We start from the raw sequence: 27,516 nt of genomic DNA, 5'->3' as shown, positions 1-27,516 counted from the left end.
CATTAAAGTTGTAGCTTTGGACTCTTTTTCTTCAAAAGAAGACTAGTTAATGAAAACAGATAGGCTTATCAGAGTTCAGAAGTATCTTCTATTTTTTCCAGTAATCTTGGAGGTTTACTGTGAGAATTAAAATTTGGCTGATAATCAGAGGAGTCTTTCTCCAGCCCCATTTCTGTAAGAGTCCTTTCAATTCTGAAAAGCTACAAGATGTACAAAATACATGTTTGCATGTGCAGGAGAACTTATTCACTGCTTCTTTTCTGGATCTCTCAAATATGTTGCATTTGGGCTCTTTCAGAGCAGGGTGTAATAGATACTGGAGTTTAAAAATACATAACAAAAACAAACAAACAAAAAAAAAAAACAAGGGGAAAGACTTTTTACTAGGGCCTGTAGTGACAGGAGAAGTGGCAGTGTTCCTTAACAGAAAGTGGATAGATTTAGATTGGATATAAGGGAGAAATTCTTTACTCAGAGGGTGGTGAGGCACTGGCACAGGCTGCCCAGAGAAGCTGTGGGTGCCCCATCCCTGGAGGTGCTCAAGGCCAGGCTGGGTGGGGCTTTGGGCAGCCTGGGCTGGTGGGAGGTGTCCCTGCCCATGGCAGGGGGTTGGACACGGGTGATTTTTAAGGTCCCTTCCAACCCAAACCATTCTGTGATTCTGTGACAGAATACAAAGGAAATACTAGATTTATAATGAAGAAAACTATTTGTCCCTGAACTTAGTGTAGTTACAGTTGCTGAAGTGGTACTTCTGCTAGGTAAAATACGGAGAGTGGCTAAGGTTAAACGTATCAAAGGTAGGAATTTAAAAGATCAAGCTTACTGAAGTGCATGCACGCACTAGCTACAGTCTCAGGTTATCAGGATTCAGTATTGTTCTTTGTTCAGTAAGAGTTTGTAAGGAGTGCAAGTTTCATTCCCCCCTTGTCCTATGGTTTTGTATCTATGTGCTGATGCAGTTTAAATTTACCGTCTCGTGTGAGCTAACGTGGTGGTTTTGCCCAGCTGGGCAGCGGAGCTCCACCACAACCATGCTCTCACTCCCCCTCCTCAAAGGGAAATGCTCCTGCGTGGGCTCCTCTCCACGGGCTGCAGCTCCGGCCCGGGGCCTGCTCCTGCGGGGGCTCTCCATGGGCCGCAGCCTCCTCCAGGCCACATCCACCTGCTCCACGGGGGCTCCTCCACCCACGGGGGGGCTGCAGCGTGGAGATCTGCTCCATGTGGGATCCATGGGCTGCAGGGGGACAGCCTGCTCCACCAGGGGCCTTTCCACAGGCCACAGGGGAACTGCTGCTGCCTGCCTGGAGCACCTCCTGCCCTCCTGCTGCTCTGACCTGGGGGCTGCAGGGCTGCTTCTCACTCCTCGCTCTCCCAGCAGCCATTGCCCAGCAGTTTTTTTCCCCTTTCTTAAATTTGCTCTCCCAGAGGTATAACGTACTGGCTTTTGGCTGTGGGCAGAGGAAGATCCGTTTGGAGCTGGCCCTTATCTATCATGAGGCAGCTGCTGGGCTCTTCTCACAGAAGCCACCCTGCAGCCCCCACAACCAGAACCTCACCATGTAAACCCACTCCAGCTAATGACCTTCAGCTGTTTAGCCCTCTGGAGACTGTCATCTCTGCAGGGATTTTTCTCTCTGCAGGGGGAGCTGTGGTCCAGTCTGCTCCCAAGTTGAGGAGTGTCTGAGCTGGCTGCATAGAATTATGTAGGAAGAGTTTCAGTGTGTATGCCTTCACGGTACTGGGCAGATGGATGCTGAGGGATCGGGTAGTTCAGGTTGGGAGAACTGTACCAGGTGTGACAAGCTGGGCATGTGTGGTTTGCTGGACTGGATCTGTTCAGAAACATATCTTCTAGGGTTCACTGGCAGTCTGTGATAACTGGCCCCCAGTGGGGACCAAACAAAAAGCAACATGAATGGATAATCCAAGGAGGAGAGGAGCATCACACAGCGTATGTGAAGTTGCTTGGAGGAACAGAGAACAGGGAGAGGGGAGAGCAGGTGGTAGTGTTTCCTCATACTAGATCTTGAATCCCAGCTTTCTCTTCAGGAGATGCGGATAAATGCCCTTCTCATGCTGCTTCAGTGAGAGAGGGCTAAAAAATAGCAATGTCCCTAGCTCTTTTTGCCTGGAGCACCTAAAATTTGTTATCTTCAGAAATTAATTCTACAGTACGTAGTTTTCATAGTGGATACCAGCTAAGGGCAGAGACCCCAAACCCTGCCTGGGTAGAGGCAGAGAGCAGCAGTGCCATGTTCACAGACCATGGGCCATGATGACCAGAGCAGATGCTCTTGAGATGCATAGCTATGGCAGAAAACAATTCAGGAGCCTTTTTGTGTGTCTTTCTTGCATCTTTCTCTTTGCTACTAATGCTCAAGAGGTCTGAACTGAACTGAATAACATCTTAAATAAAGGTGTTTAAGTAATGTGCACTAACTGAGATACATAAATCTGAGTGACTTGGATTGCTTAAGCAGTGTGTGGGTTGGGAAGAAGAGCTTTAATGTCTGTGCTTAGCAAATTTCAAAACAATTTACATATGCAGACTTGCTGTTTCTTCTAGAGGTTGACCTTTAAGTAGAAAGTGATACGCAATGTTAATTATCGCAGTGCTAGTTCCTCTCACTAATTAATGTTTGCATATTTTAGAAACTAAAGCGCTTGAGCTTTGTGTAGGACTAATTTGACTTTTATTGGGTTACCCATGAATTGTACATGTCATTTTCACTCTGTGTAATGAAAGAAAGACGCTGTTCCGGCCAGCCAAAAAGCAAGCGGAGAGAAGTTTAATTTGACAATTATATCCAAAAACTGACTTGTGGGAATTTTACAAAGTTCAAATTTTGTAGTAATTAAAAACGACCTGGGGAGCAGTAGATTAAAGTCTCTACCATAAATTAAGATACAGGCATAGACAGCTAATGGGAATTGATTAGAGCCTTTATCTTAATTCAGCATGTATTTTATCTGTTGCTCTTGGTTGTTTTTAATTACTACCTACAATTTTGAAGCATTCCACATCCCTTTCTCTCACCCTGCAACTTCTTTTCAAGCAGCTGAAAATTTAAAACATAAAAGCTCCTTGTGGTTTGAACAGAGGTTAAATCAAGGCTCTTAATCTAGCAGGTTTTATTATTTTGCTGCAAGGAACTGCCATGGAGGAGTCACCTTTTTAGTACAGTGCCTTGAGTTGTTACTATTTAAACAAGCTCACCTTTCCTACAAATAAACCAAGTCCCTAAATTTTCAATCTCAGTTGCCTTTCATGGTTGTAGAAAGAAACAGCTTGACAAGCAATATCCTGAAATTGAATTGCCCTTTAAATTTAATATGCTCAGGCTCCCCTTTCAGACAGCCTGCTGGCTAAATGCAGCACTGGCAGATGCTACCCTCAACTCTCACTGAATATTGCTTGTCTTTGGGTGTGTGTTTTTTTTGGGGGGGGGCTCTGGCTCCTCCAGGGCTCCTCCTGTTCATCAGGGTCTGTTTGAAACACTGCACCTGCACAGCATGGTGAAGGTAGAGCAAGATATGCTTTAAAAAATTGAATGTGGTGGAGACAAAATATTGCTAACATTTGTTCAGGTAGCAAGCTTCTTCAGCCCAGGCATACAGGTGCACCCTGTGTGCCTACTGGGGATCCCAACCCTACCTGACCTGGCCAGATGGGCAGGGGAAGGGGCACGGAGATCTGGTGAGTGTGAATGCCCGTGTTTGTGGTCCTGCTACCTGCCTCCTGTGTTGGGATTTGGGTTGTGTGAGTCTGTATTGGGTAGTTACTGGGTTAAAATGGCACGTGGAAGGCTGCCTGTGGTTCTTGGTGTCTGTGTCCAGGAGCAGCTTCCTCCTGGAGGAGGTGCAGAAAAGGTCTTCCAGGATGAGAGAGTAGAAGTCATCACCTCCTACAACAAACCTCAGTGCTTGGCTTGCTTAACTTGATGAAACATTACTGCGAAATGATCAGGTTGCCCTCTGGAAATACACTGTAGATTTTGTTATTAGGTTCAAAGATGCAGAGAGAATTTAAGGTAAGATATAATATTGGATAAAGTTACCACGAGCAAGTTCAGGCTGGAAGGGAAGAGATGGCTAAAGAGACCAGTGAGATTTGGAGTAATCTTTCGACATGACTAGGTGAATCATTCAATCCCAGTTAGCGCTGATACAAATTTTTGATCATGATTAGATGAGCTTATTGCCTACATTACTCCAGTAGGCAAGCAAGCAGACTGACATCCAGTCAGTCTCTGGCAGCACTGTATTTTTCCGTGAGCTTTTCTCTTTTCCTGGTAACAGCTCAGTAAAAAAAATACTCTCCTTCTCTTTTTAACCTTTAGCTGTGACATAAAGATCAGCTCAAAGACCAAGTTGCATTCATCACATTTCTTTTCCCCGTGCCATTATCTTTTTCCAAAAATCTCATGGCTGCTAATTAAATTGGCATTTCATTGTGTGTTTGTATGAATGTATTCAGTTCTCTGTGAATCAGCACAAGCTGCAGTTCATATCTCAGCACAGAAGTCCTGTGTGTCTTTAGGACTGTCTGTTTCCTTCTTCTGTAAACTGCAGTTAACATTAATTCCTTTTTCTTCTTTCTTTGCATTATAAGCTTTTTTTTGATGCAGAACCTTTTTCATGACTTAAGCTTTTTTTAGTGCCTAGTGCTGTAGGGTTCAAATTTTGTTTGAATTTCCAAAACATTAGTAAAATGAGAATTACTACCTTTCAGTTCAAAAGAAATATTTATTCTTGTTTGTTTGGTTTTGTTGATTGTCATGTTTCTTGAGGTCCTTGCTTTCCATTCACTGCAAGTATTAATCCCCCATCTTTGTATTCCTGTTTTTGTCAGGATTCCCTTGTTACCCTTCCTGGCAGTGCTGATCTTTTTAGCAGGCAGTCATGTTTATGAAGCAGAAACATCAAGTGTCTGAGATGGTGCTGGTGGGAGGTTATCCACGCTTCTTCTCTGATCTGCTGCTAAACGCTGCAAGTTGAAAAGCTTCTTGATATTTAGCAGTTATTTGTTATGTTTGGGTGAACAAAAGCTGTATAGTGACCTAGCTTGTAAATTTAGCAACGCTAAAGAAAATAAGAAAAGGTCTTTTGTCTCTTACTGTAGTCCAGAAGTCCACCTACGAACGATTTCAAAGTCGGCATGAAGCTGGAAGCCCACGATCCTCGCAACGTTACCTCGGTCTGTATAGCCACGGTCATTGGAATCACTGGTGCCAGGCTAAGGTTGCGGCTTGATGGAAGTGACAACAAAAATGATTTCTGGAGGCTTGTGGATTCGTCGGACATACAGCCCATTGGCACCTGTGAGAAGAAAGGGGGCATGCTCCAGCCTCCACTGGGTAAGAAACAGAGCTTTTGAACACACATGTATGGAGTAATGCTTTTGTGTAGTTGATTTTACCTTTTTGGCTTGGCAAATTCAGTGGTACGAACATTTCATCAAACCGTTATTTAACTGGAAAGGAGAGGTGAGCAAACTAATTCAGGGTAAGTGAAATGTGGGGTTTTCTTCTTCTTTTTGGATTCTTTTGACGTAAGAATGAGCAGCATAATTGCTGTGTGTCTTCTTGTTTGTTTGTTTGCTTTTTGTTTTTAGTGGAGGTCCTCAGTGTTAGATGGTAGTGTCTGACAGCATTTGTAATAGTGAGACACAGTCATGTGTCCATTCTAAAAATGTTCCCCTGGCACACACCCTACCTCCTGAGTAGGTAACATTTTCATCCTAGGTGCTGTCCGTGCTCCTTTTAGTAGACCTTCTTAAGAACTGAGAGTGCTGGAGCAGGCCGACTCCTGTTTTCCTCTTCAGGAAACCAGAGTGGCCCACTAGAAGGCGCTCCCTGTTAACCAGAGTGTGAAAGGCTCAGCTGGGCTGCAGAAGGTGCATACAGTTCAGGACAACTGGAATGTTTTCTCAGGCACTCTGAGCAAATTGTGATCTGGGAAAGGTGGCACTGGGTTGGTTAAAGCAGCATTCTGCTCAGAGGCAGGAAAAAGGCACTCCAGAGCTCTAGCAAGCTGCAAGCTTTACTGCATGCAATTCTCAGCTACTCAAATTGACAGATGTGGGTTGGATCAGTTTGCCATGAGGAGTTTGTGAGCATGACAAACCTCAATGCACAGGATGCAGCTATCCTGGGCATAGAAGGAGTCTGCAGGATTTCTTGCCTTCCATGAGCAGTATGGCCCATGGCATGTCTCCCCAAACTGAGAAATGGTGCTTGGGCTTAGTCAAAGCTTACTGTGAAAGTTTATTAAATGTGGAACTGTACAAAGGAATTCTTTGCTATAAAACAAATACTCAAAGTTAACTGATTAATTAATGTGGGTCATGTAATTGTGATATCATTTTTGTCTGCTGTGATTAATCAGTATATCTAGACCTACATTCTTGTACCATGCTTGTTATATCTAAAACTTCTAGGTGTGGAAATCTTTAAAGAAACTGATTTTTCATGTTGGTCTGAAAATAGTTCAGCTTCTGGAAAGATGGAAAAATAATAGCCAACATTTACTTTAATTTTCTCCCCACCAAACCAAACCAAAACACAACAGTAACACTTCTTTTATCCTGCTATTTCTTGTAATGTTTAAAAGATGCAATAAATAATGTTCTTAATGTGAAAAATGAACTGTAGCCAAGAATTGCTTATTGTTGTCTTCCTGTCTTACGGTTCTGGCTTTGGTGTCTTCTAACTGTGACATGTGGCAAGGCAGAGGTGCAGTGAAGAAGACTGGTATGCTTCCTCTTAGTGGCCTCTCAAGAAACCAGCCAACCGTACTTGTTAACAGCTTTTGGATCTTCTGCTAGAAAGGTGAAGCGAAAGGTGTAATTTCATTACAGTGTGAAACTTGATTTGCTTCTAAACAGGCAAACAGATACAGCAGCAGTTCACGTAACCATTAAGATGCTTCATGTAGATTTTTGTGCTGTTGTGCTGCTTTAGAAACACAAGAAAGCAGTGCAGCTTGGGTGCCAGTCTGCAAAAGTATTAGTTGAGATAGAGTCTGAACCCAAAAGGGTTTATTTTTTCCTGCTTTCATATGGATGTAGAGATTTTGAATGGAAACACTGGAAAATTTTGAGATTGGAGGGGAATATTCTGAATTATTTTTTTTGAGAAGTAACTCAGTGTAGCCTCTCTGAAGTGCTTGGTACAACCTTGTAGAATGAGTACAGTCATACCAGTATGAAGGAGGGTCATAATAGAGAAGAGTACGTCTGTTCTTACGTGTATGCATGGCATTAAAATTATGGCTTTAGCCCAGGATCACAGTGCTTTTTTTAAACGTGTTTCTAAACTAGCCTGATGAATAACACAACTCTGGGTTATGTATAATGGGGACAGTCGATCCATTACAAAGAGACACTTTCCGTGACCATAAGCAGAAGGACTGATGCCGTTCTCTGGATACTCTTTCTTACTCCTGTTCGGTCAGGCTGCTTGTAGCGCAGCACCAAACAAGCAGATGTTTCCCTGCATCTAGAAACAGAAGCTTACCTGCCTTCAGAACAATTGCTGTTATTCAGCAAAGAATGCAAGTGCCATTATTTTGTCCCTCCTGTCTTAGATTTTTTTTAGAGATAGGCTGAATTCCAGCAATCAAGCATTCTGGCATACCTAGATAAATTTTTGAAAAAGCTTTCTTGGCAGCTTTACAGCATCCTGTTCCTGGGCAAAGCTGGGAGCTAATTGGGTGTATAATTACCTCCTGTTAGACATTTAAGCAACCGATTTTTTTTTTATTATTTTTTTTTCCCTGAGTAGTAGGGAACCTTCTGGATACTAATGCTCTGGTTATCTCATAATCACAAGTTAAAATAGCCCCTCCTACCTGATTTTTACATTGGTTTAATTATACGTGTTACCTAAGGTTTTTGAGAAAATGATTAGTGTAGGAAAAGTGGTCTTGTTCCAGCTTCTGGTTTTCAAAGGGGAGCTTTTATGGTTTTGAGAGCTTAATGTTCTCAACAAATTACGGTGAAGATAACATTTTGTATGGTTTTTACCAGGACAACTTACAGGACAAGTGAAGCTAATTGAAACTGTTGTTTAGTTGTCATTCCTCTGTCTTTGTGTATGTATCCTGTCTCTGCTAGCTGGTTAGGAATATTGCATTTCAGTAATCACATGTGTTTAGATTGCATAAAGACTCTGGTGTCAAACCAGGAGTGATGATCAGCTCAGCAGTCCTCAAATTATGAGGCCATTCCTCAGGTGTGAGCTTTGTGTTAATTTGGGTGTTGCATAGGTAGTTCCAACACGTAAACTTTTTATCCAACTGAAAATAGCTTGAAGCTGCAAGTTCAAGGACTGCTAAACCATATGATCCATGCAGTCCAACTTTAGATGATGTAATGATTTAACTGATGAAGAATTGCAAATCCATTCCACCTTTCTAGGGACATTTTTTTTTCAACAGAATCTTCAAGGTTCGGTTGTGAGGAAGCTCATCAGTTCCTGGCAGGTTTTGGTAATGTTTGCTTTGTGGAGAAATGTCCAATTCTCACTATTACATCAGTTTTCCTATAAAAATCTGCCAGATACACAGGATACTAAAGATGTAGAAAAAATGCCCACTGCGTTTGTTACCTTACTCATTACTTTGAAGCATTCATTTGGAAAACACAGAAAGCAAAGGGGATATTTTTCATTTTGTTTCTTTAACCAGAGAGTAGATTCTGAGGGAAGGTTCTCAGAAACGAGAGTGTTTTCAGCTAAACCTTTGTTCTCCTTGAATAAGGTAGTTCAGCTGAACAAATTCGATTACTGTTTGTGCTTTTTATTCACTTGTTTAATGAAGGATGTTGAAGTAGAAATATCTTCCAGTTTGTTTCTCAATACGATACATGCTTTTATTAAAGTCATTATATGTTTGTTCTTCTCTGTTGTGTGCTCTTTGTTGAAGAATTTCTATTTATTTATTTTGGGGGCGGGAAGAGGAGAAACCAGTTGGTCTTTTTCTCGTCTGTGGTCTGGTGAAAGAATTAAAACAGCTTCAAAAATTAGAGGGTCGCTCTTTGATAAATGAGGGAAGCTGGGGCTGAGGAAGTTGAGATTGAGAAGTGGCCCTGAAAAGTCAGCTCGGTACATTTCTGTACCAGGGAGGTTCCACTGAGCCAGGGGCTATGTGGGATGACCTGGTAATCTCCTGTGCTAGAACATGCATGTTGGTAGGTCTTACACACTTAATTGTAAAGTCACAAATTAGCAAGTGCTGAAAATGGCAGTGTACTGCACAGCTTTCTGCACCAGCACCTGCCCTGTCTGTTCCTTCTTGATCACTTTTATTTTGGCCATGTGCAAAACACAGGGAATTAGGCATTAGTAAAGCCAATTTTATATCATTTTCTTCCCGTTATATCTTACAAACTGATGGTAGGGATATTGTATACGAGTAATTTATTTGTTACTTAGGATTCCAGATGAATGCATCTTCGTGGCCGATGTTTCTCTTAAGAACTCTAAATGGAGCTGAAATGGCACCCGCAGCGTTCTTCAAGAAGGTAAGAGGAAAAGAGCCGCTACTAAATGAGTTTCCATCAATTGGTCCATGATTGCATTTTTTTAGTGAGGATGCCAATATAGTGCCTGTTGTCTGCAGCACAGGAAGGCCAGAATATTATATAAAACTACTTTGAAGTGGATTGTCAAGGTACAAAACCAGACAGGAAGCGATCTGCCCGTTGGATGGCATCTCTTTTCCTGAGTTGAGACTTCTAAAGTATGTTGTATTGTTCAGAAAAATTGCATTAGTTCATTTTCTGTGTCCTGGATTTAAGATATGATGCATCGCCTCACACTTCTTAACAGCATCACGTTCACGTAGTCATTGTGCACAGGAGTAAAAAAAAAAATTTTAGTGGAGAGCAAGAACCATCAGAGAAAAGTAGTGCTTTGAAAGGTTTTGTTAAGTGTTTTCACTGGGCACATTACTCATCATTTAAAATGTAATCAGAAACTAGTTGATGGTAGAAAAAGCTGCTTGTTTTTGAACATGACTTGGGTAAACTACTGTGAAACATGAAAAACAATTTATGAAAACAATAGTAATATTAATGTGGTTTTGTTGTGATGCTGTCACATTGGATGTCTTCATTTCTGATACTGAGAACGACATTCAGAAGTATGTCAGTAAATCAAGGACTTGGTTTCAGGCCTGCAGCCACATTGCTTACATGTTAACTTATTGTAATTTTCGGGGCTGTGATGAATCATACTTCCTGTGCTGGCCTATCAGTATGTCTGAGATCATTTTTGGGGAATGAGGTTCCTGAGGCTGAGGTGGTCATTTGGGTTCCCTTGGGTCACAAGCTCGGCAGTGAGGGTACGCTTCTGCTGGTCACGTTGACTTTATGTCTGGTTCTCTTTTGTCCATTTGGAATTGGTCTAAGGCAGGCTTAGTTACCAGAGGCCTATAAATAACATCCAGTACTAATGAATTTTTCATGGGCTAATTGAGAGGTGAAGCTTTTACCAGACAGTTATCAGTCCCCAGAAATTCCCATTCCCTGCAAACCTCCTCTTCCTTATTAGCATGTAATGATTTCATCGTGGTGTCTTTGCTGTCTTGCTGCCGAGGCATAATGTATTGGGTGCAACCCATTGCTTATGTAAATACTTCCAGCACAGCCTGGCTGCCATGGGGAATTTTGCTAATTATCCCAACCGTGTTTGTGGGAATAGAATCTAGATTTTTATAAGCAAATGCAAGTTTTCAGCATCAGTAAGTTTTTTCGAATGTCTGTTATAACTTCTTGAGAGTAGTGAGTATAAGAAATAAAAATGTTGAAGAAAAATAGGTTTCCTGTTATTGTTTTTTTTTATTATTATTATTATTATTTTTAAAGGGTCATACAAACGCAAATATTCTACCTATCTTGCTTTTGTAGGAACCACCAAAACCTGTGACAAACTGCTTTAAAGTTGGAATGAAACTTGAAGCTATAGATAGAAAGAACCCATACTTGATTTGCCCAGCAACCATCGGAGATGTGAAAGGAGATGAAGTTTTTGTTACGTTTGATGGCTGGAGAGGAGCATTTGACTATTGGTGCAGATGTGATTCTCGAGATATTTTCCCAGTTGGATGGTGTAGCTTGACAGGAGATGCATTACAACCACCAGGGAACAATGGTAAGATGACTAATAATATTGCTTAATTGTTTTTCCCCTCAATTACAGCAGAATTTTAAAAACCAGCTGGCTGTATGCAGATAAGACTGGATATTTGATTTGCGAGCAGTTGATGAGGACGAAATATTGTTGAATTTTCTTTACGTATTTTAAAGCTAATAGGATAGTTTCTGGGAAACAGGTTTGTCTGTTTGTAGTAACTCTGGAAACATTTTATTTAATATTCTACCATTGAAGGGCTTTTGATAATCTTGAATTTTCCTGGGATTGTGAAAAATCTTGGACCTAAACTAGTTTTGCCATTTGTATTGTAGATAGATGCTCCTGTTTAACAATACCAATATATTCTCTGCAGCAGCACTTTACATTAAGCTAACCGCTAAGAAAATAAAATAATGTTTTAAAGAAGAGAATATTAGGGCAACTTTGCTTCTGTGAAGGTTGAAGGTTTAAAATATATATTTAGGAGGCTTTTGCTTCACACTCGCAAAATTCTGTCTCGTAGCTGCCTATTCTGAATGTTTTATCATCCTCAGACCTTTATGGATATTTGTACTTAATGGTTATAGAGTCCTCTTAAGTAATGGCCACCTTGTTTTATAACCTGCAGCCGCCTGCTCTAGAAAGTCAGAAACAGAATAAAGAGAAATACCCTGAATGTAATCCCTCTCCTACTCTGTCATGTTTCTGTAATGCAAGGTTTTTCTGCCAAACTCTTTGGGCTCTTCTACCCTTGCCCCCTTCCGATTTGAATGAAAGAGAGGTTTTTAAAGAGAGGAACTGTGTTTTAGTTAAACACTTCAATACCTTTGACCAGAGCGAGCTGTTCTAATGGTGAGCATTTTCATAGCTGCTGCTAGGTGAGGAACAAGCGAACTGGTATCACAGAGCTTCCACAAGAGGTGCCAAAGAAGGGAAGAAATCAGTCATTCCTGCTGCTTTCTTCCTGCCTGTTATTTTTCTCAGTCCCCAACCGGTCATGAGCTATATGGAAGATCTAGCTGAGATGAGTTCAGAGTCCCTTTCTCAGCTGTTTGATTCCTCTGTGTCCTTGTCCTCACCTGCCCCTCAGTAATACTGTCCGCAGTTACTGGGTCACAGAAACTAATCTAGTTTAGTCCATAGCAGCAGATTTCAGCGAGGGAGCAATGGTGTGTGGAGCTGTACGGACAGATCCAAGATGTGCAGGTACAACTCTGCAGTGAGAAGGCATGGGAAAGGGAGTTGAGGACAGTCTACATTCAACCAAAATGATATAGTAGGTCCCAAACTGACTGCGGCCTGATGTGTGTGTGTTCCCAATCTGTAAAGTGCACAGCTCAGCTTCTTCAGAAGGGTGACTTTGTCTTGAGAAGTCCCGAATGAGGTGTGTTATTATGGTAAGTTAATTATGTCCACTATGGAGAAATAAAATGGCTTTATAGGAAAGGGGCCGTGTAAATAAGTGATGTAAATTTTTTAGAAGATATTTTTATGACTGTTTAGTTTGCTGACTCCAGTTGTATCTTTTGGAAAGAAGCGTTATGAAATTGTTTAGTCTACTCCAGTTTCAGTGCTGGAAACCCAGCAGTGTTTTGAGATAACATGTACAACATTCTTCTTGGCCGATTAGTGTTTGGTAGAGATCAAAGGGTTGTATAACAATTAGTTAGTAAATTTGATTAAATATTCCAGTTGTTTGGGTATTAAAATAAACACAATTCCTGAGTGTGTTCAAATCTGGTGCAGGCTGAAATTACCTAGCCATGTCACTTTCTGGATTCTATCCCCTTTTTATGAAAAACAGTGACACTTCAAGCACTGATAAGACCCAAGGCAACGTTCTTGCAGAAGTTTAGTCAAAACTGGAGAACTTCAGAGACGTGATAGAAGTGGGGAGCAGGAAGGTGAAGGCCAAGGATTTTGTTGTTTGCAGTTCTAAAAGTGTTTCCAAGGTTAACTGCAGTTTTATTAAAACTTTGTGTGGTCCTTTTTTTTTCCCCATTCAGAGCAGGAAGAGTTTCTTCTTCAAATTTTGCTTCATGTGCTTATTTTTCAGACGTGCATTTGTCAAGTTTACATAGCTAGATGAAATATTTTTTGCTCTCAGGTTACTTATTTCACTGTTATTTGATTGCTTTTGAGCCATTAAAGTACTGTAATGAGAGTCCTTTATTAAAATGTAAATAATAGCTTCAAGGAGAGTGTAATCAAGTCATTTCAATTCAGAAATTTGATAATGTTGTCAGGATTCTTCATTAAGTCACATTAACATTGACTACTCTTGTTATGGAAGAAAGCATGACAGATAACATATTGTAGGAATTCACTTGAAATATTATGGTATCGTTGTAGCCCAGACTTTTTTCCTGCAGGTTAGTTTAGTATTTCTGTCTTGAATTGCCACAGTAGAGAGTGAAAAAAATTGACGGAGTGTGGCTTAGATTTCAGAGTTAGTATTATGTGAAATATTCCAGATTTTTTATAACTACTTTTTTCCTGAAGTCATTTAAATGTGGCAAATCACTAGCGAAGGGCTGAAAACAAAACAAATTTTAGTCGCTAAGCAAAAACAATATCCTGTAATCTAAGTATGAAAATGATAAATGATGCTTTAGTTTTCATCCATACCTAAGACAACAATTTCCTGCCATGAGACTTACGTGTTTGTTGTCTGATTTAGCACTTAGCAAGAGAGAGACTGCAGTAAAGGAGATGATCTGAAAATTAGAGAACATTTTATTGCAGCTGTTTACTCTCTTAGCCATTTAGGATGCCCAGAGAGAATGTAGGCCCTCTGTCATGGGTTGTTTTTAAGAACAGTTTGTACACGGCCTTCTTAGATATTGGTGAATTTATTCAAAACAGGATATGTGGTCTCTTCAGCCTTGCGCTCTGTAACTCGCATTGGTTTTAGAAAGATAAGCTCAAGAACTAAGACATGATCAATAGAAGATAAAATGACGAAGGTAGGTACAAACAGTAGTCCAAAACAACTTTCTAATGTTCAGTCCTTAATCTTCTTGCTGATGCTTTGTCTTTGGTCCCTTCCAGCAGATGTGACTTGGTTGGACCTGGCTGGGTGTCAGGGCATGTGCTTAGTGGGATGAGATGTAGTTGTTTAATGTTTATACGAGCAGAAGCTGTACTTAGCTGATTTTGTAGCTGGATTCCTTAGAAATATCTAGGATAGTAGTAATTTACGTAATGTGTGGTTTGACAGCAGTGCTTGATGTTGGGTTGACCTGCTGGCCCAAGGTTAATATTTTAAGGATGCAGTAGCTTGTTTTCTCCGAGTCTCTTGGGCCCTTAAGTGCTTTTACAGATGACTCGTCACACAGGAACAGCAGCGTGAGCTATGGCTGGTGAAAAAAGTTGGCATGATAATATCTATGCTGGATGAATGTGAAGGACCTGCTCCGGGAGGCTTTTTCCAGCAGTGGCTGAAAGCAGATGTCTGAAGAAAAGCAAAAGCACGCAGGAGAGAGGTTTGCAGATGTGTTCCCAGTATCTGGCACTCTACGGCCCAGCACTGCCCAAGCCCCAAATAATTTATGCTGAGTACCTCCTGGAAGAGTTTGTTTCTGTTCACTTATGTTTTGGAGATGTGAACTTTTAGCTCTGAAAGCATCCTGTAGCAGGGAGGTGTGTGGAAGAGGAGATAGCTTTTTCCTTGCTGCTAGTTTCATGTTTTGCCCTCTAGTTCTTGGACTGAAACAGCTTCCCGGGCCTCCAGTTCTTGTACAGGAGGAGTCAGTAAATGGCCATTCCCGAACAGCTTTCTTCATATCCACCATGGTTTATCATCTTCCCACAATTGTCTCTATTACAAACTTGTAAAATCCTGTTCTGTTTTACCTTGTTATGTGATCAATTTAATTCCACTGATCACCTTTGCTATTCTGTACAGCTTCCAGTTGAGCTCTGTCATTTTTGAGCCACTGGAACCAGAAGTGCACGAGGTATCTAAGACTTGGTGGCATTGTTCTGGTTTTTCTTTTGTTTTCTATTCCTCTTATTCCTAGATTTGTATTTGAGATCTTGAACTGCTGCTGAGCAATGTATTAATACTGTCTTGGAAATATTTATTTTCATTCCAAGATGACCCTTTTGTGATGCTTCATTAGTCACAGAAACTGGATCATTTTGAATTGCTTGACACTGAATTTCATCTTCTATTTCCTCATCTGCTGAGCAACTGCTTAGTTTGCAATATCTTTCTTTACCAACTATATAATTGTTTAACATTTGTTGCCATCTCATGCTTTGTTCTTGTTCTAGATCATATACGGTTCAAATGGCACAAGCCCAAGCAGAGATCTCATCAGGATTCCTCTAGAGTCCTCTTGATTGTGGAAATGTCCAAATGTCCATTTATTCCTGGACACTGCGTGGTATTTTCTAAAAATTTCTTCAGAAGGATCATAAGGACCTTCTCTCATATCCACTGTTACTTGAGGGTTCTTAAGGCTTTTTTTTGTTATTGCTTTTTTTTTTTTAAGTCAGTGTTGTTAGATCTTGTCAAATGCAAGTTCACAGACTGCATCTGCTGACTTTCAGTCATCTGCTTGTGCGTTGACTCCTGAAAAAGAAGTTACGATGGGTTTGTGAGATGTGACTTTTTCTCTACAAAAGCTGTGTTTGGTTCTCCCCCAGCTCATTGTATTTATCTTTGTGTTCACTACCTCTGTTCTATGGCTAAAACAATATTTTTTTAGCAACTTGCCCAGTACACACATCAGGTGTCCTGTCCATGCCTTCCTGGCTGGAGTGTTAGCATCATTTTAACATTTTAGGTGCCTTAACTCTTTGGATTTGAAGCAACTTTAGGGACAAACTTGCACAGTACCGTCAGTATCTTGGACATTTCATTGTTTTTCCTTACTAATCTAAGGGCTGTTTGTCCTGCCAACCCACTATTGTTTGTTTTGTCTCTGATTTCTGACCTCTGCTACTGGTACTTCATGTCATGAACTTGCTTGAAATCCCTGTGAAGAGGGGTTCTGATATGGGAACTAGCGTGAGCTTCCTTAGAGGGAACGTGAATGCAAGAAGAACATTGAATCTTGTTGCTTTAACGTTACTGCCTGTGATTGCTTGTTCTGAAATTTGATCATCTCTTGGGTCCATATAACTTCTGCCTTTGATATGTTTTAAAAAGGCTTTTTAAACTTTGGTATCTTTTGGATATTCTTCTATCAACTCTTTTTCTGGGCCAAACTTCTCATGCTTTTCTATTTAACTGCTGTACATGTTGATTTTTATTTTACTCAGTTGGCTAACAGAGAGCTGTTACTATGCCTAAGAATATTTTTGTATTGCACTGTAGCTGCTTGTATCTGAGGCTTATGATTAAAATAGAAGGCAGGATGACTGGAGATTGTTGGAGCAATTTTGGTTTGCTGTTTCTGTGAAAATTCGTTTTACTGTTAAGTCATTCCATGTAAATGGCAATTGTTTAGGTAACCCATCTTCTTATTTGTAATGTAAGCAAAACCTCTTCCACAGAAGAATGAAGAAAAGAACAAGTGGGGACAAGCCATGTAGGAAATAAGTAGTTTCACCTGCAAAGATTGATTTCATTGCAGTTATATCTATCATTTAGGTGTGAACTGCACCTGGAGAGGGACCAACTTTTGTAGATCCCTGTTACCTGCTCCACCACAGTCTTCTGAAGTTCGATCTCTGGCAGATCAAGGTGATGCAGCAAATCGTGAAGCAGGAACTGCTCTCTGCGCTCTGCAGGAAAGAGTCCTGGTCAACAAGGGAAGATGATGTAGTAATCTAAATAAAAACAGTGAAGCACTCTAGCTTTTATCGTTAGCCCCCTTCCTTCCCTCCACACCGTGCATCAGCTCATTGCTTTTCTCCCAGTTCCGTGCATTTATTGCCGGAGTGATCATCTTTCACTGTACTAATCAGCCTGTGATGATGTGATCTCCTCCTAAAAGCTGTCTGCAGTGATAAGAGTAAGACAGGCCCAAGTAGAGATTAAAACATATCTTGTCTGTTTTATGATTTCTAAGTTAGTTTTACTTAATCTTCAGACATGATCTCAGTATTTTGTACAGATCTTTAAGCTAGTAGTTACTAAAAATGCACTTAATGCACTTCTCTGTTGTTGATAATGAAATTGTGTCAGGATTGCTGGATTTTCAGCAGAGTTGTATGCAAATGTACAGCGTCATTGTAAACTTCAGTACTACTCCACAATGTTTGCAGGCAAAACAAAAGCAGCATTGAAACTACTTTAGAGAGAGCTACAGTAGAATCTATGAAAAGTCTGCATTGTTCGAAGTAGCAAAAAAAAATCTGATAAGTACAGTAAATCTTAAGTTTCGTTAGAGAAAGAAACATGCTGAAATTGTGCAATTTCATCCTGCCAGAGATTTCCTTTTGCTTTCAGTGCAGCCAGCTTCTTTTCATGAACAGGTCACAGTAGTTAGGCACACACAGTAAGCAGATTTATGCTGTCTTCGGAGTTGTACATGAAAACTCCTCAGTGCTTCAGGCTACACTCTTTCCTACATTCTCTCACGTGTTAAGCTTTTTTTTAATTTGGTATTAGTGTTTCTTGGCATCTTGCAGCAAGGCCTGGTTGGTGCCACTACAGGGCAGAAAGCACTTAGGAAGGAATAAAGGTTTTGCCTTTCCCAAAGCTGAGGCCTTGTTTGTAAGCCTGATTGCTTGACTATCTTACCATGCTTATTTAAGGTAATTGTAATTTCCTTTTAAACTCCTAAGTGCTCCAAGCACATGTATTTTTGATTGTTACATGGAAAATATTTTATTTGCTCTTAGAATAGAATAGTTCATTTGGAAGGGGCCTTCAGAGACCATTGAGTCCATCTGCCTGAGCACGTCAGGCCTGCCCAGCAGTTAGGGCACATCACTGAGGGCATTGTCCAAACACCCCTTGAGCACTGATGGCCACGGGGCAGCACCCAGCTCCCCAGGAAGCCTGTTGCAGTGTGTGAGCACCCTCATGGCACAGAAACATTTCCTGATGCCCAGCCTGAACTCCTTGGCACAGCTCTGTGCCGTGCCCGTGCCTGGCCATCGGGCCCCAGGAGCGGAGGCCGGCGCCTCCCCCTGCGTTTCCCCTCCTCAGGAGGCTGCAGAGAGCAGCGAGGTTGCCTCTGGGCCTCCTCTCGTTGCCAAAGATGCTCACAGTTGGACAACTTGCTCAGAAAGATGCTGTGAGGGCCAGGACTAAAGGCCTCACTACAATCCAGAAGGATTACATCTGCTGCCTGCCTTCCCCTCACCCACCGAGTGGGTGACCTTATCGTAGAAGGAGACAAGCGGCTCAGGCAGGACTTTCCCATGGCGAACCCATGTTGACTGTGCCTGGTCATAGCTTTGTTCTTTAAGTGCCTTTCAGTATCTCCCCCCCGGACACTTTTCTGCATAACTTTTCTCAGGACTGGGGTTAGACTAACAGGTCTGTAGTTCCCTGGGCCCTCTCCCATGCCCTTTTTGTGGATGGGTATGACACTGGCCAGCTTCCAGGCAGCAGAGACCTCTCCAGGCTCCCACGACCTTTGCTGAATTGTTGAGAGGGGTCCAGCTTGTAGCATCCACAAACTCCTTCAGCATCCTGGGGTGAATCCCATCTCACCCCGTGGACGTAAGAACATGGAGCTGATACAACTCTTCCTACAGTTTCGGTGATCACAGATGGAAAGCCATTGTTCCCACAGTCACGGTCCTACAACTCCGAGGACCTGGCAGCCCAAGATCTGTTGTTACTGTTAAATGCTGAGGCAAAAAAAAAGGCCAAAAATACTTACCCTTTCTTGTTAGGTGACTATCTGCTTCAAGCATCGGTCTTGTGTTTTCCTTTGACCTCCTCCTGCTGTTGGTGTACCTGAAAAAGCCTTTTTTGTTGTCTTGACACCACACTGGCCGGTGTCGACTCAAGGTGAGCTTTGGCCTTTCTCGTTTTCTCCCTGCAGATGTGGACTGCAGCTCTGTCCTCTCCCTCTGAAGCCATGCCATGCTTCCTGAGGTCATGTATCTTCTTTCTCTGCCCTACTTCCAAGAGTTCCCTGTTCAGCCAGGCCCCACTTGCAGCACAAGTCGAGACCTCTTATGGAGGTCTTCTGGATACTGATATCATGAGGGGTTGTGTTGTCCAACTGGTGGATGGGGCTGAGTGAATTTCAATTTACCGTGTTAGTACACGTAAGCTACCCCCTGAAGCTTGTGGTGTTTTGTCTCACCTGGGGCCCACCTTTCATCTTGGTGATGCTATGTGGGGAGCAATAATGACAAAAACTGGGCAGAATAAGTAACAGCATCAAGAACCACTATGCTAAAACTTGGACCTGCTGGGTAGAGGTGGGCTTTGCCATGCTTCCTGTGGCAAACTCCCATTAACAAACCTGTGACAGTAAGCTACTTGGAAAACTTGCTAATCTTTTCCGCTTCCTTTCCCAGTTTGTCAAAACTATCACAATAAATACTTAATGTATGAAAGGTTAATTTTATAGTTAAAATCCTGGGCTCGAATTCAAGAAGTGAGTTTCCATTACTTCCACTGTGTAATTCTCACATGGATTTAGGGTAAGTTGCTCAATCTCTTTGCCTCATTTATTTATTTATTTATTTATTTATTTATTTATTTATTTATTTATTTATTTATTTATTGTGTCTGGTAGATGAGAGAAAGGCCAGGCTTTTATATTCAGCATTCAGCTTCTTCCTCAGTGGTGGCGTATCAACAGTGCTGCAGTAGAAACAGAATAATTTCTGTCTTGAAAGAAATGATGGTTTAAGCACCGAGTTACTGTTTTTACTGTCCTAATTGGCACATTCACGGAGTGCATGGCAAAACGGGCCCGTACCTTGCTTCATGCGATCTCAATTCAGCTTTCTGAAGACTCCGTGACACTAACTGAATGGTAGATTTAAAATGTTTAAATACTACAAATCAGGAGCTTTTTTTTCCTTGGGTTTAGCTAAAGAGGTAGAGTGACACTGTCGCTGTGGATTATTTGAGGGAATTTTAATAATTAGACTTGCATGAGGATTCGGGGCTGTCATCTGCCCCATCCCCTTCCCAAGTGCTGGAGCTTCTCAGTAGCTTCAGATTTCAGTTGTCTTCAAGTATCTGACTTATTCTAGCGAGAGATCTTGGGGATAATGTTATGGGGTTAAATTTTGCGTTCCTTCATGTGGCGTTTGGCCCCCATCTGAAGCCTGATACCCTTCTCGTGTAAATAAGCTCAGTTGACTCCAGCGGATCTGCTTGCACGAATGAAGAATGGTGGTAACGCATCTTTAGGGCGGGGGTTCCAGGACATTTGGGTTGTGCATTTCTCTTAAATATGCTGGATACAAAGCTCATAGGTGCTGGATTCTCACAAGAGTGATTTTTTGGGGAAAAAAAAAAAGTTTTGAACAAGCAGTCATTAGCAGTACGAAAGCTCTTGGTGCATTGCATGGGCATCGTCATCTATGGCCTTTGCTAGCTCCATAGAGCAACTAGAACTCGGCGGCCTTTGAAAACTCCTTTTAGTTGCTAACATTGCTATGGAAAAGCATGTTTATGTAGGCTGCTCTCCGGTCTCCCGTCGCTGAGGACAGCAGTACAGCTTTTTGGATCTAAATAAGAGACTTGGGAAAGAATGCCACGCAGCGCATCGAGCTCCTGAAACTTGAGCGGTCGATATTTTTGTAGAAGAGCAGCATGAAGCAAATGCTTTATTTTGTTTGTGCAAATGAGAAGAGCATTGTGATGCAAAGCAGTATCCTGAAAAGGCAAATGTGCTTTTTTTTTTTTTTTTTTTTCCCCTGTTGTAAATATCCCAGCTAAATACTGCAGTAATTGCAAGCAGAGCTTGGCATTTTTTCTCTCTATTCTTTTCATCGATATATTTTAACAAGTCCTCATGAGACTATTAAAACGTCTTAGTTTTTGGAACATGTGGTCTAGTGGGGATAACTTTGTCTGCAGATGCAGTGGGCTGGCAGCTAGGTTTTGCATGTCTTTTCATTTCCCTCCAGATCCTCTGACCCGGCGTAACCTTTGGTCTCCCTCTGAAGGCCGGGGTGAAGGAAGTATGAGCAGGTGACTGATGATCACTGTCAATACAGCCTGCAGACAATATGTGAATTACTTTAGCAGTCTCCCTTTGCCCCCCCAGCTCCCCCTCCCCTTCTCCTCTCTTAAATCAACAAATGCAAATAGCTGCCTCCTTATTTGCTGCTATCTTGGAGGCTGCCCGGGCAGCATGGGCTTTGTTGTAGTCCCTGCCTAGTGAAAAAAGCGGCTTCAGCCTTAAGTCAGAAGAAAAAAATATCAAATGGGACCTGAGCCCGCCCCTTAATGGCTAATGCTGCTAATATTTGGTCCTCTGGCGTGTGCAGGTAGGCAGATGCTGTGCTGAGAATCCTTGCTGTCTGTGTTTCAGGAGGGCTGCCCGCAGCGGTTAAACTCTGTGCTTTGTTGCTCTTTGTCTGTAAATATCCTCCTGGAGAGGAGTAGGGGTTGCCCAGCGGGTCGAAGCTCGTACCTGCGCTCGTAGACCCTGCTGCCATTACGCTTAGCTCTGTCTGTAGCACTGGCTTTATTTACCATGGGAGAACGGATACGCGTGTGCGAGATTTCAGCAGAGGCACAAGGAGTTTGTAAACCCATGTTTACTTACGAGTTTATGATCCTTTTATTAAACACCTAATTGCGTGGCATGACTAAATAAAAAGAGCTGCATTTTACAGTCGTGTAAGCCTAATGTAGGACATAATATATAATACTGTTTAGTACAGCATACAGTTGATATTTGCCTGCTTTTCCAGAAGCATTGCTCAATGCAAGTTGTCACTCAGCAGTTCAGATACATGATCCTAATGCCTTGCCAGGAGGTGGTTAAAATTCTCCTCGGTTTATTTTAAGCTGTCATTGCCTATGAAAGTAAGTTTGGGTATAGACAAATACAAGGAAAGCGATTGCTTTCCACGTCAAGAAGGTGGTCCTTCTCGGGTACCTAGGGATATAATGTCTGTATTTAATGTTTTAGGATTGCAGCCAGCCGTACTGAAGGAGTTTCTCCTGACCTGCCATTCAGGAATATTAGATTAGTTTGGCTGAACCAGACAAATCAGTGTATGTAAATGCTCCTACAGCTTTAGAAAGGTGTGTCTATAGAACCTGTACTTTGTAAGAAGTCTGCTTGCAGTGTGTAGCTCATCTTACCATGATGTTTTATAGTGCAAAAACTTTGTAACAGGTAAATAAAACTTCAGAGTTAAAGTAACAACAGTTGTAAAGCTGGGTAACTGTTGAGGTGGCCATCACTTGTGCAGCTAGATGTTAAAACTGCTGCTTAATCTCCAGGTATATTCACAAGATCTCTTTTCAAATATATGTTTCATTTGCTTACCAGAAAGTCTCAATGTGCTAATAGTCTGGGGGGGGAGAAATATTACAAATTCACCAAAATCTAAAAAATTAACTTTTTAGAAGTCACCCATGTTAAAGTTTTAGTCTGCAGTAGTCCTTTGCGTCAGGTGCTGATGACTGACACAGTCAAAGCCCACTTGGACCCTAGCTTGTAATACTTGTAAGTCACATCACGTGAAGCTCACAGCGTTTATAGTTCAGGTGGATCATGGGGAGCTTTTCCTGCATCAGGGAGCCACAAAAGGCTGTGGGAAAGACAGTGTCATGCTAGAAATCCAGCTGATCTTAGTGTGAAGACTTGAAATGCTTTCAAAGATGCTGTGTGTTCTCCTTTTTCCCACACCTCCTGTAACAAGGGTGGTTTGCTGTCACAAAATCTCCCATTTTCATCCTCTGCTTCCCTCTCCCTTTCAGCTTTTGCATCTGTCCGCCAGCAACCAGACCAAGAAACAGCATGTAGTTCTTCCTGGGCTCTTTGGGTCATTGCTTTGTGCTGGCCGCAGGTAGCACGGTGCAAGGCATCTCCCTGATGCTGTGTCCATGCACTTAGGTTCTGTCTGACATCCTCCTGGTGTTTTAATCCATCTGTTGCTAAGAGAAATGTTACAACAAAATCATCATTATTACTTCAGAGAGGTGAGATGGGTGGAAATGATTGCTAACTAGCAAGTGTAGCTCAGAGAAATCTGATAACAGCTTGCAGGTTCACATCAAATTATAATGCAGTCACAGCACATTCATGCTGGCTCCATTTCGTACTGCGGTGGGAGATTGGAGAGAACCAATTCAGTGTTACGAATGAATATAGATGTTATTTTATGCTTTAATTTTGGAAGTCCTTCTTCTAAATAAAAATTGAAGTCTGGATGGCTCCTGGCAGAAAAAGCTGGGTACAGTTATGTGAATTTAACTTTCTAAAGTAGCATTTCAGACAAATGCTTATTCATGGTACTTTGCCTAGCACCACTTTTTCCTCTTCAATTGGATGATTTCTTCACTGCTCCAAATCGCTTTGTAGCTTCCTAGAAGTAGTTGGCATGTCTTGTGGTAGTGGGAAGTGCTCTGAGAGGAGAGGGGATGTATTATGGGCTGTATAACTGGAGAAGCATTTTGAAGGCCTTCTTGATGAATGGCACTCTAGCTTGTTATAATGAAAATTACAGAAAGCATTTATAAGGTGAGTGGATTAATACTTTTTTTTTTAATTTTTATTTGAATGTTTTTTTTTTCTTAGGCAAGTCCCTCTAATGGGTATAAGAGTTTTCTCTTTGGCTTTAAAGAAGTTGAATAGTTTTCATGCCAACTGCTTGAGTTCAAACTATCCACGTATATTTCTTTTACGATGTGAATTGTGCACTACACTTTTCTTTTTTTTTTTTTTTAAGCCTTTATTAGAAAAGTTGCTTTCCATCATTCATTTTGAGGTTTTCCCCCCCTTCCCTTTTGTTTTTGTTTTTCCTCAGTTGCCATTACAAAGAGCAGTGCAAAAATCCAATCTTCCCCTTCCAAAGTGACCCGGCGTTCAATGCAGTCTCCACAGAAATCTGCTCCAGTACCAGCGCAGCGAGGCAGGAAGCCAGGTCGGGGCAAACCCCCTGGACAGTCTGCAGTTCCCAAGAAGGGCAGGTCTCCTAAAAATACCCCCCTGACCAAAAGCACCTCTCATACTGAGAATCTTAAAACAAGGAAAAAAAGTTTAAAACCGGGAAAAAAGGTTAGTCCTTATCTACTATTTTACTTTATATTGCAAAATTTTGTAGTGAGATTTTTTTTTTTTTTTTTTTTTAATTTGATTTTCTGGCTTTTCTTCAGCCTTCAGGGCTTTAACTGTCTTCAGAAGTTGATTATAGGAAACAATCTAGAATAGCTATTCTGGAATATTTTAGGATAAGCTTCTGTGGATTATTTTATTCTAGAACAGGAATACTGATTTAGCTTGATTTTATGGGTGAGTTGTTGCTGTTGAAAATGACTATTCTGGAATGGCCATTTTCAGAAATATTCCAAGAGCCAGGGAAACCTTTAGGCTTTTCAGTCTGGATTATTTTGTTACTGAACCATATGTACACAGTTTGCTTACTTCTTTGTCTCATGTTTAGCAACAGAGGGTTAGGAACATCGAGGGTTTTGGCACAAAATGTAGGCATCTTAAGTGTGCAGGTGGACTTGCCACGTTAATCTCTTGGCTACCCCCTTGTCCTGGAGATCGTGCACGAACCACAAAGCTTCCTCCCAGGCAGTGGGTTTCCCCAGGTGCGAGCCTGAAAGCTGTGGTGCCTTTTTCACCTCAGAGCTGACTCCGAGGGCTGGATGATGCTCGGGCACCACCAGCTGCTATCGGGGGCCCTGCTGTCACCCCATTCCCCTCCACCAGCACTGGCAGGCGAATGATCGCAGGGTGGGCTGGTTCGGCTGCCCACACACCTCTCCCTTCTACTCCCATCTTTATCTGATCCCCACAGAGAAGCACGAATGCTGCTGCTACTGTGAGGAAGGGCAGGATCACAGCCGGGCAGATTCAGACAAGCCCTGAGCTGCTGTGGAAGCTCAATCTGTTTCCTGAGGCTCGTTCAGCCCCTGCAGGGTGTCGAGGCCAGGCTCTGAAGCAGCAGCCCTGCAGTGTCTTTCCCCAGACAGTTTGTGTCTGCCACCCTGCTGCTCCCTGCTTTGCATTAGCACAAGTTGAGGGTGGGAGGCATTGCTTTTTGTTGGGTTTTCTCACCCCCATCAACCCCCAGCTTTCAAAAAGTGGAAGTTTTGCTTTTTTATTGCTGTTTTCTTTTTTTTTTTTTCCTTCAGCCTGGGTCAGTGTGGGCATACAGGAAGAATTGCAGGTGGTGCAGGTGAAGGGATGGAGGAATGGCACAAGTGGGACCTCTCCCATCAGTGCTGGTCAGTGTGAAGTGCTAGTGAAACACCTTTATTGGAGCACACCTAAAAGATGCTCACACGAAACTGGAGCCAGTCACTTTGCTGAAATGATGGCAGCAGGGTAAGGAATGATTCCAAGGACTGGAAAATGAACCCTGAGCGGTCTCTCTGCTGCCTTCCCCTCCCAGTCAGGCATCCAAATTGGTGCAGGTGGTCTCCAGCTTTATCTCTTGCTCCGTTTATGAAACTTCCCAGAGGCAGAGGGTAGAGAAGAAAGCCGTGCCCACCTGGACAGACTGAGCTGGTGGGCAGGGTGTTCTCTGTAAATGTGAGGGGCTTTAAGGGAGATCACTGAATGCATTTTGTATCTTAAGGAGGTACTCAGGTGGAGCAGGATGTGCGCTTCTGTGTAAGAGTTTTGTGCTCCTCTGCCTGTCACGAAAAAGAAATAGTGACTAGTTGGAGGCATCTCACCTTTAGGAGAGGCTTTCTGGGCTGGGTGATGGGAAACATCTGCGTGGAGCACTGTGCTTGGTACCTGCTCTGTGTGAGGTCAAATCACTTCTGATTTCCTCTGTGGGACCAGGGAACCGAGAGTTAAGGTTTGTAGGCTCTGGGTTTGAGCTATCCATCTAACTCGGCCTATCACTATAGTAACTTCTGCATTAAAAACTTTAAAAATGAGCTCCTTTTGAGAAGCCATGGAAAGTTTCTATTGCTAAAGTACACGGTAGGATTGCCAAGACGTTACACACATGTGCAGTCTTTGCAGCGTTATACCTGGTACTGTATGGGTGAGGAGAGGGAATCACTCTGTGGGAGCTCTCTATCTGTGGGGTGTATTTGACACGGAGGGCCACGGAGCTTACACACTTCACAATGAGTACACAAATGTAGTGTAAGTGATAACGTGCTTAGAGATTGAAATGCCTTTTTTTTTTTTTTTTTTAAGACAGATACAGAAAGAAACCACCCACTTTTCAGACTGTGCAGTTGTGCTCCAGATGTGAGCTGGCTGTGTGTTTGGGAAGGTTGGTCTATGCCTGATGGAGTATAGATTTGTTCAACTTCTTAACTCTTACACTGAAGAGGCAGTCTGGGGCTCTGCCTTTTTAAACTCATTATGCTGCTACGTTTATCATCGTGCAGGTATTAATTTGTATTACACAGCTAGGAGTGTTAAGCTGTCTTGTCATTTTCTCCTTTATTTAAATGTTTTCTAAGCTTCTTCATGAGGATGACATGCGTGTTGGGTTTTATTTCCCATTCCCAACCCACAGCGTGCACAGTATGTTTTTTTTTAATTCTGTCACAATGAAGCAGAAATCTTTTTGCATCTCTTCCATCGTTTTTTAAAGTACACTTCGCAGAACAAAGCCAAGCATTCCTTCCAGACCCACTGATTAACACGTACTTCTCGAGGAAGGGCCTTGGACTGAGTGTGGATCACAGCCCTAAATCTGATCCCACGAGAGCAGCATCCACATCAGATCTGTGCAGTCAGTGGGGGCTGGATGGCATGCAGGGCCAGGTGGTGAAACTCGGACCAGGCAAATCTGCTGGGCTCTGCTGGGAGGACGTAGCTTTGCTGCTCCTCTATTTGGGGTTGCAAAATGAGAACCTTAGTTGAACAAGCACGATATGCTGTATTTCCAAAACATGTCTTCCGAAATAAGGAAAGGACAAGGTAAGAAATCACTGAGTAGCCTCACCACACTTAGGTGTTTGTGTGGCTGGTTCTTCTTAGCTTGGTGTTTGCATTTTGTTTTCATGCCTCATTTCTCCCGTTGCCTCCCTCCATGTCCCTCTCAACTCGACCACTGGTATTTTGCAGCATGACAACAGCCAACTGGTCCCCTGGCGAGTCCCTTCTCCGGAGAGGCTTCAGGAATGTCAGGCTTCAGATCAAAAGCCCAGACTTCCTAACTGCATTTTTGTTCTCTGTGTTAAGGAGGAGATTCTCAGTGCTGAGGATGAGACCTTTCTGCTTCCCAGTGTTAAGATGCATGGGCAGTTTCTGACAAGCCATACATCAATGTTTGGCTCGGTGTTTGACCTGAGCCACTCACTCACAAAGCAGCGCCAAACCTTGGCGGTCTATCT

The 27,516-nt window shown here is 42.3% G+C and overlaps 1 protein-coding gene across 5 annotated transcripts in view; it reads left to right on the top strand.

Annotated features, from left to right (window-relative positions):
* Positions 1 to 27,516, top strand: part of SCML2 (Scm polycomb group protein like 2) — a 66,354-nt gene that overhangs the window by 20,832 nt on the left and 18,006 nt on the right. For all 5 annotated transcript variants that reach the window (XM_068683980.1, XM_068683971.1, XM_068683953.1 and 2 more), the window contains 4 exons: positions 5,126 to 5,360; positions 9,438 to 9,526; positions 10,913 to 11,156; positions 24,006 to 24,256. In XM_068683980.1, the coding sequence (XP_068540081.1) occupies positions 5,126 to 5,360; positions 9,438 to 9,526; positions 10,913 to 11,156; positions 24,006 to 24,256 (819 nt within the window). The remainder of the gene's footprint in view (positions 1 to 5,125; positions 5,361 to 9,437; positions 9,527 to 10,912; positions 11,157 to 24,005; positions 24,257 to 27,516) is intronic.

The sequence above is a fragment of the Anas acuta genome, chromosome 1, assembly GCF_963932015.1.
Source record: "Anas acuta chromosome 1, bAnaAcu1.1, whole genome shotgun sequence".
NCBI classification, from domain to species: Eukaryota; Metazoa; Chordata; class Aves; order Anseriformes; family Anatidae; genus Anas; species Anas acuta.
The sequence above is the reverse complement of the archived record's forward strand: the minus strand, read 5'-3'. Positions and strand labels throughout refer to the sequence as shown.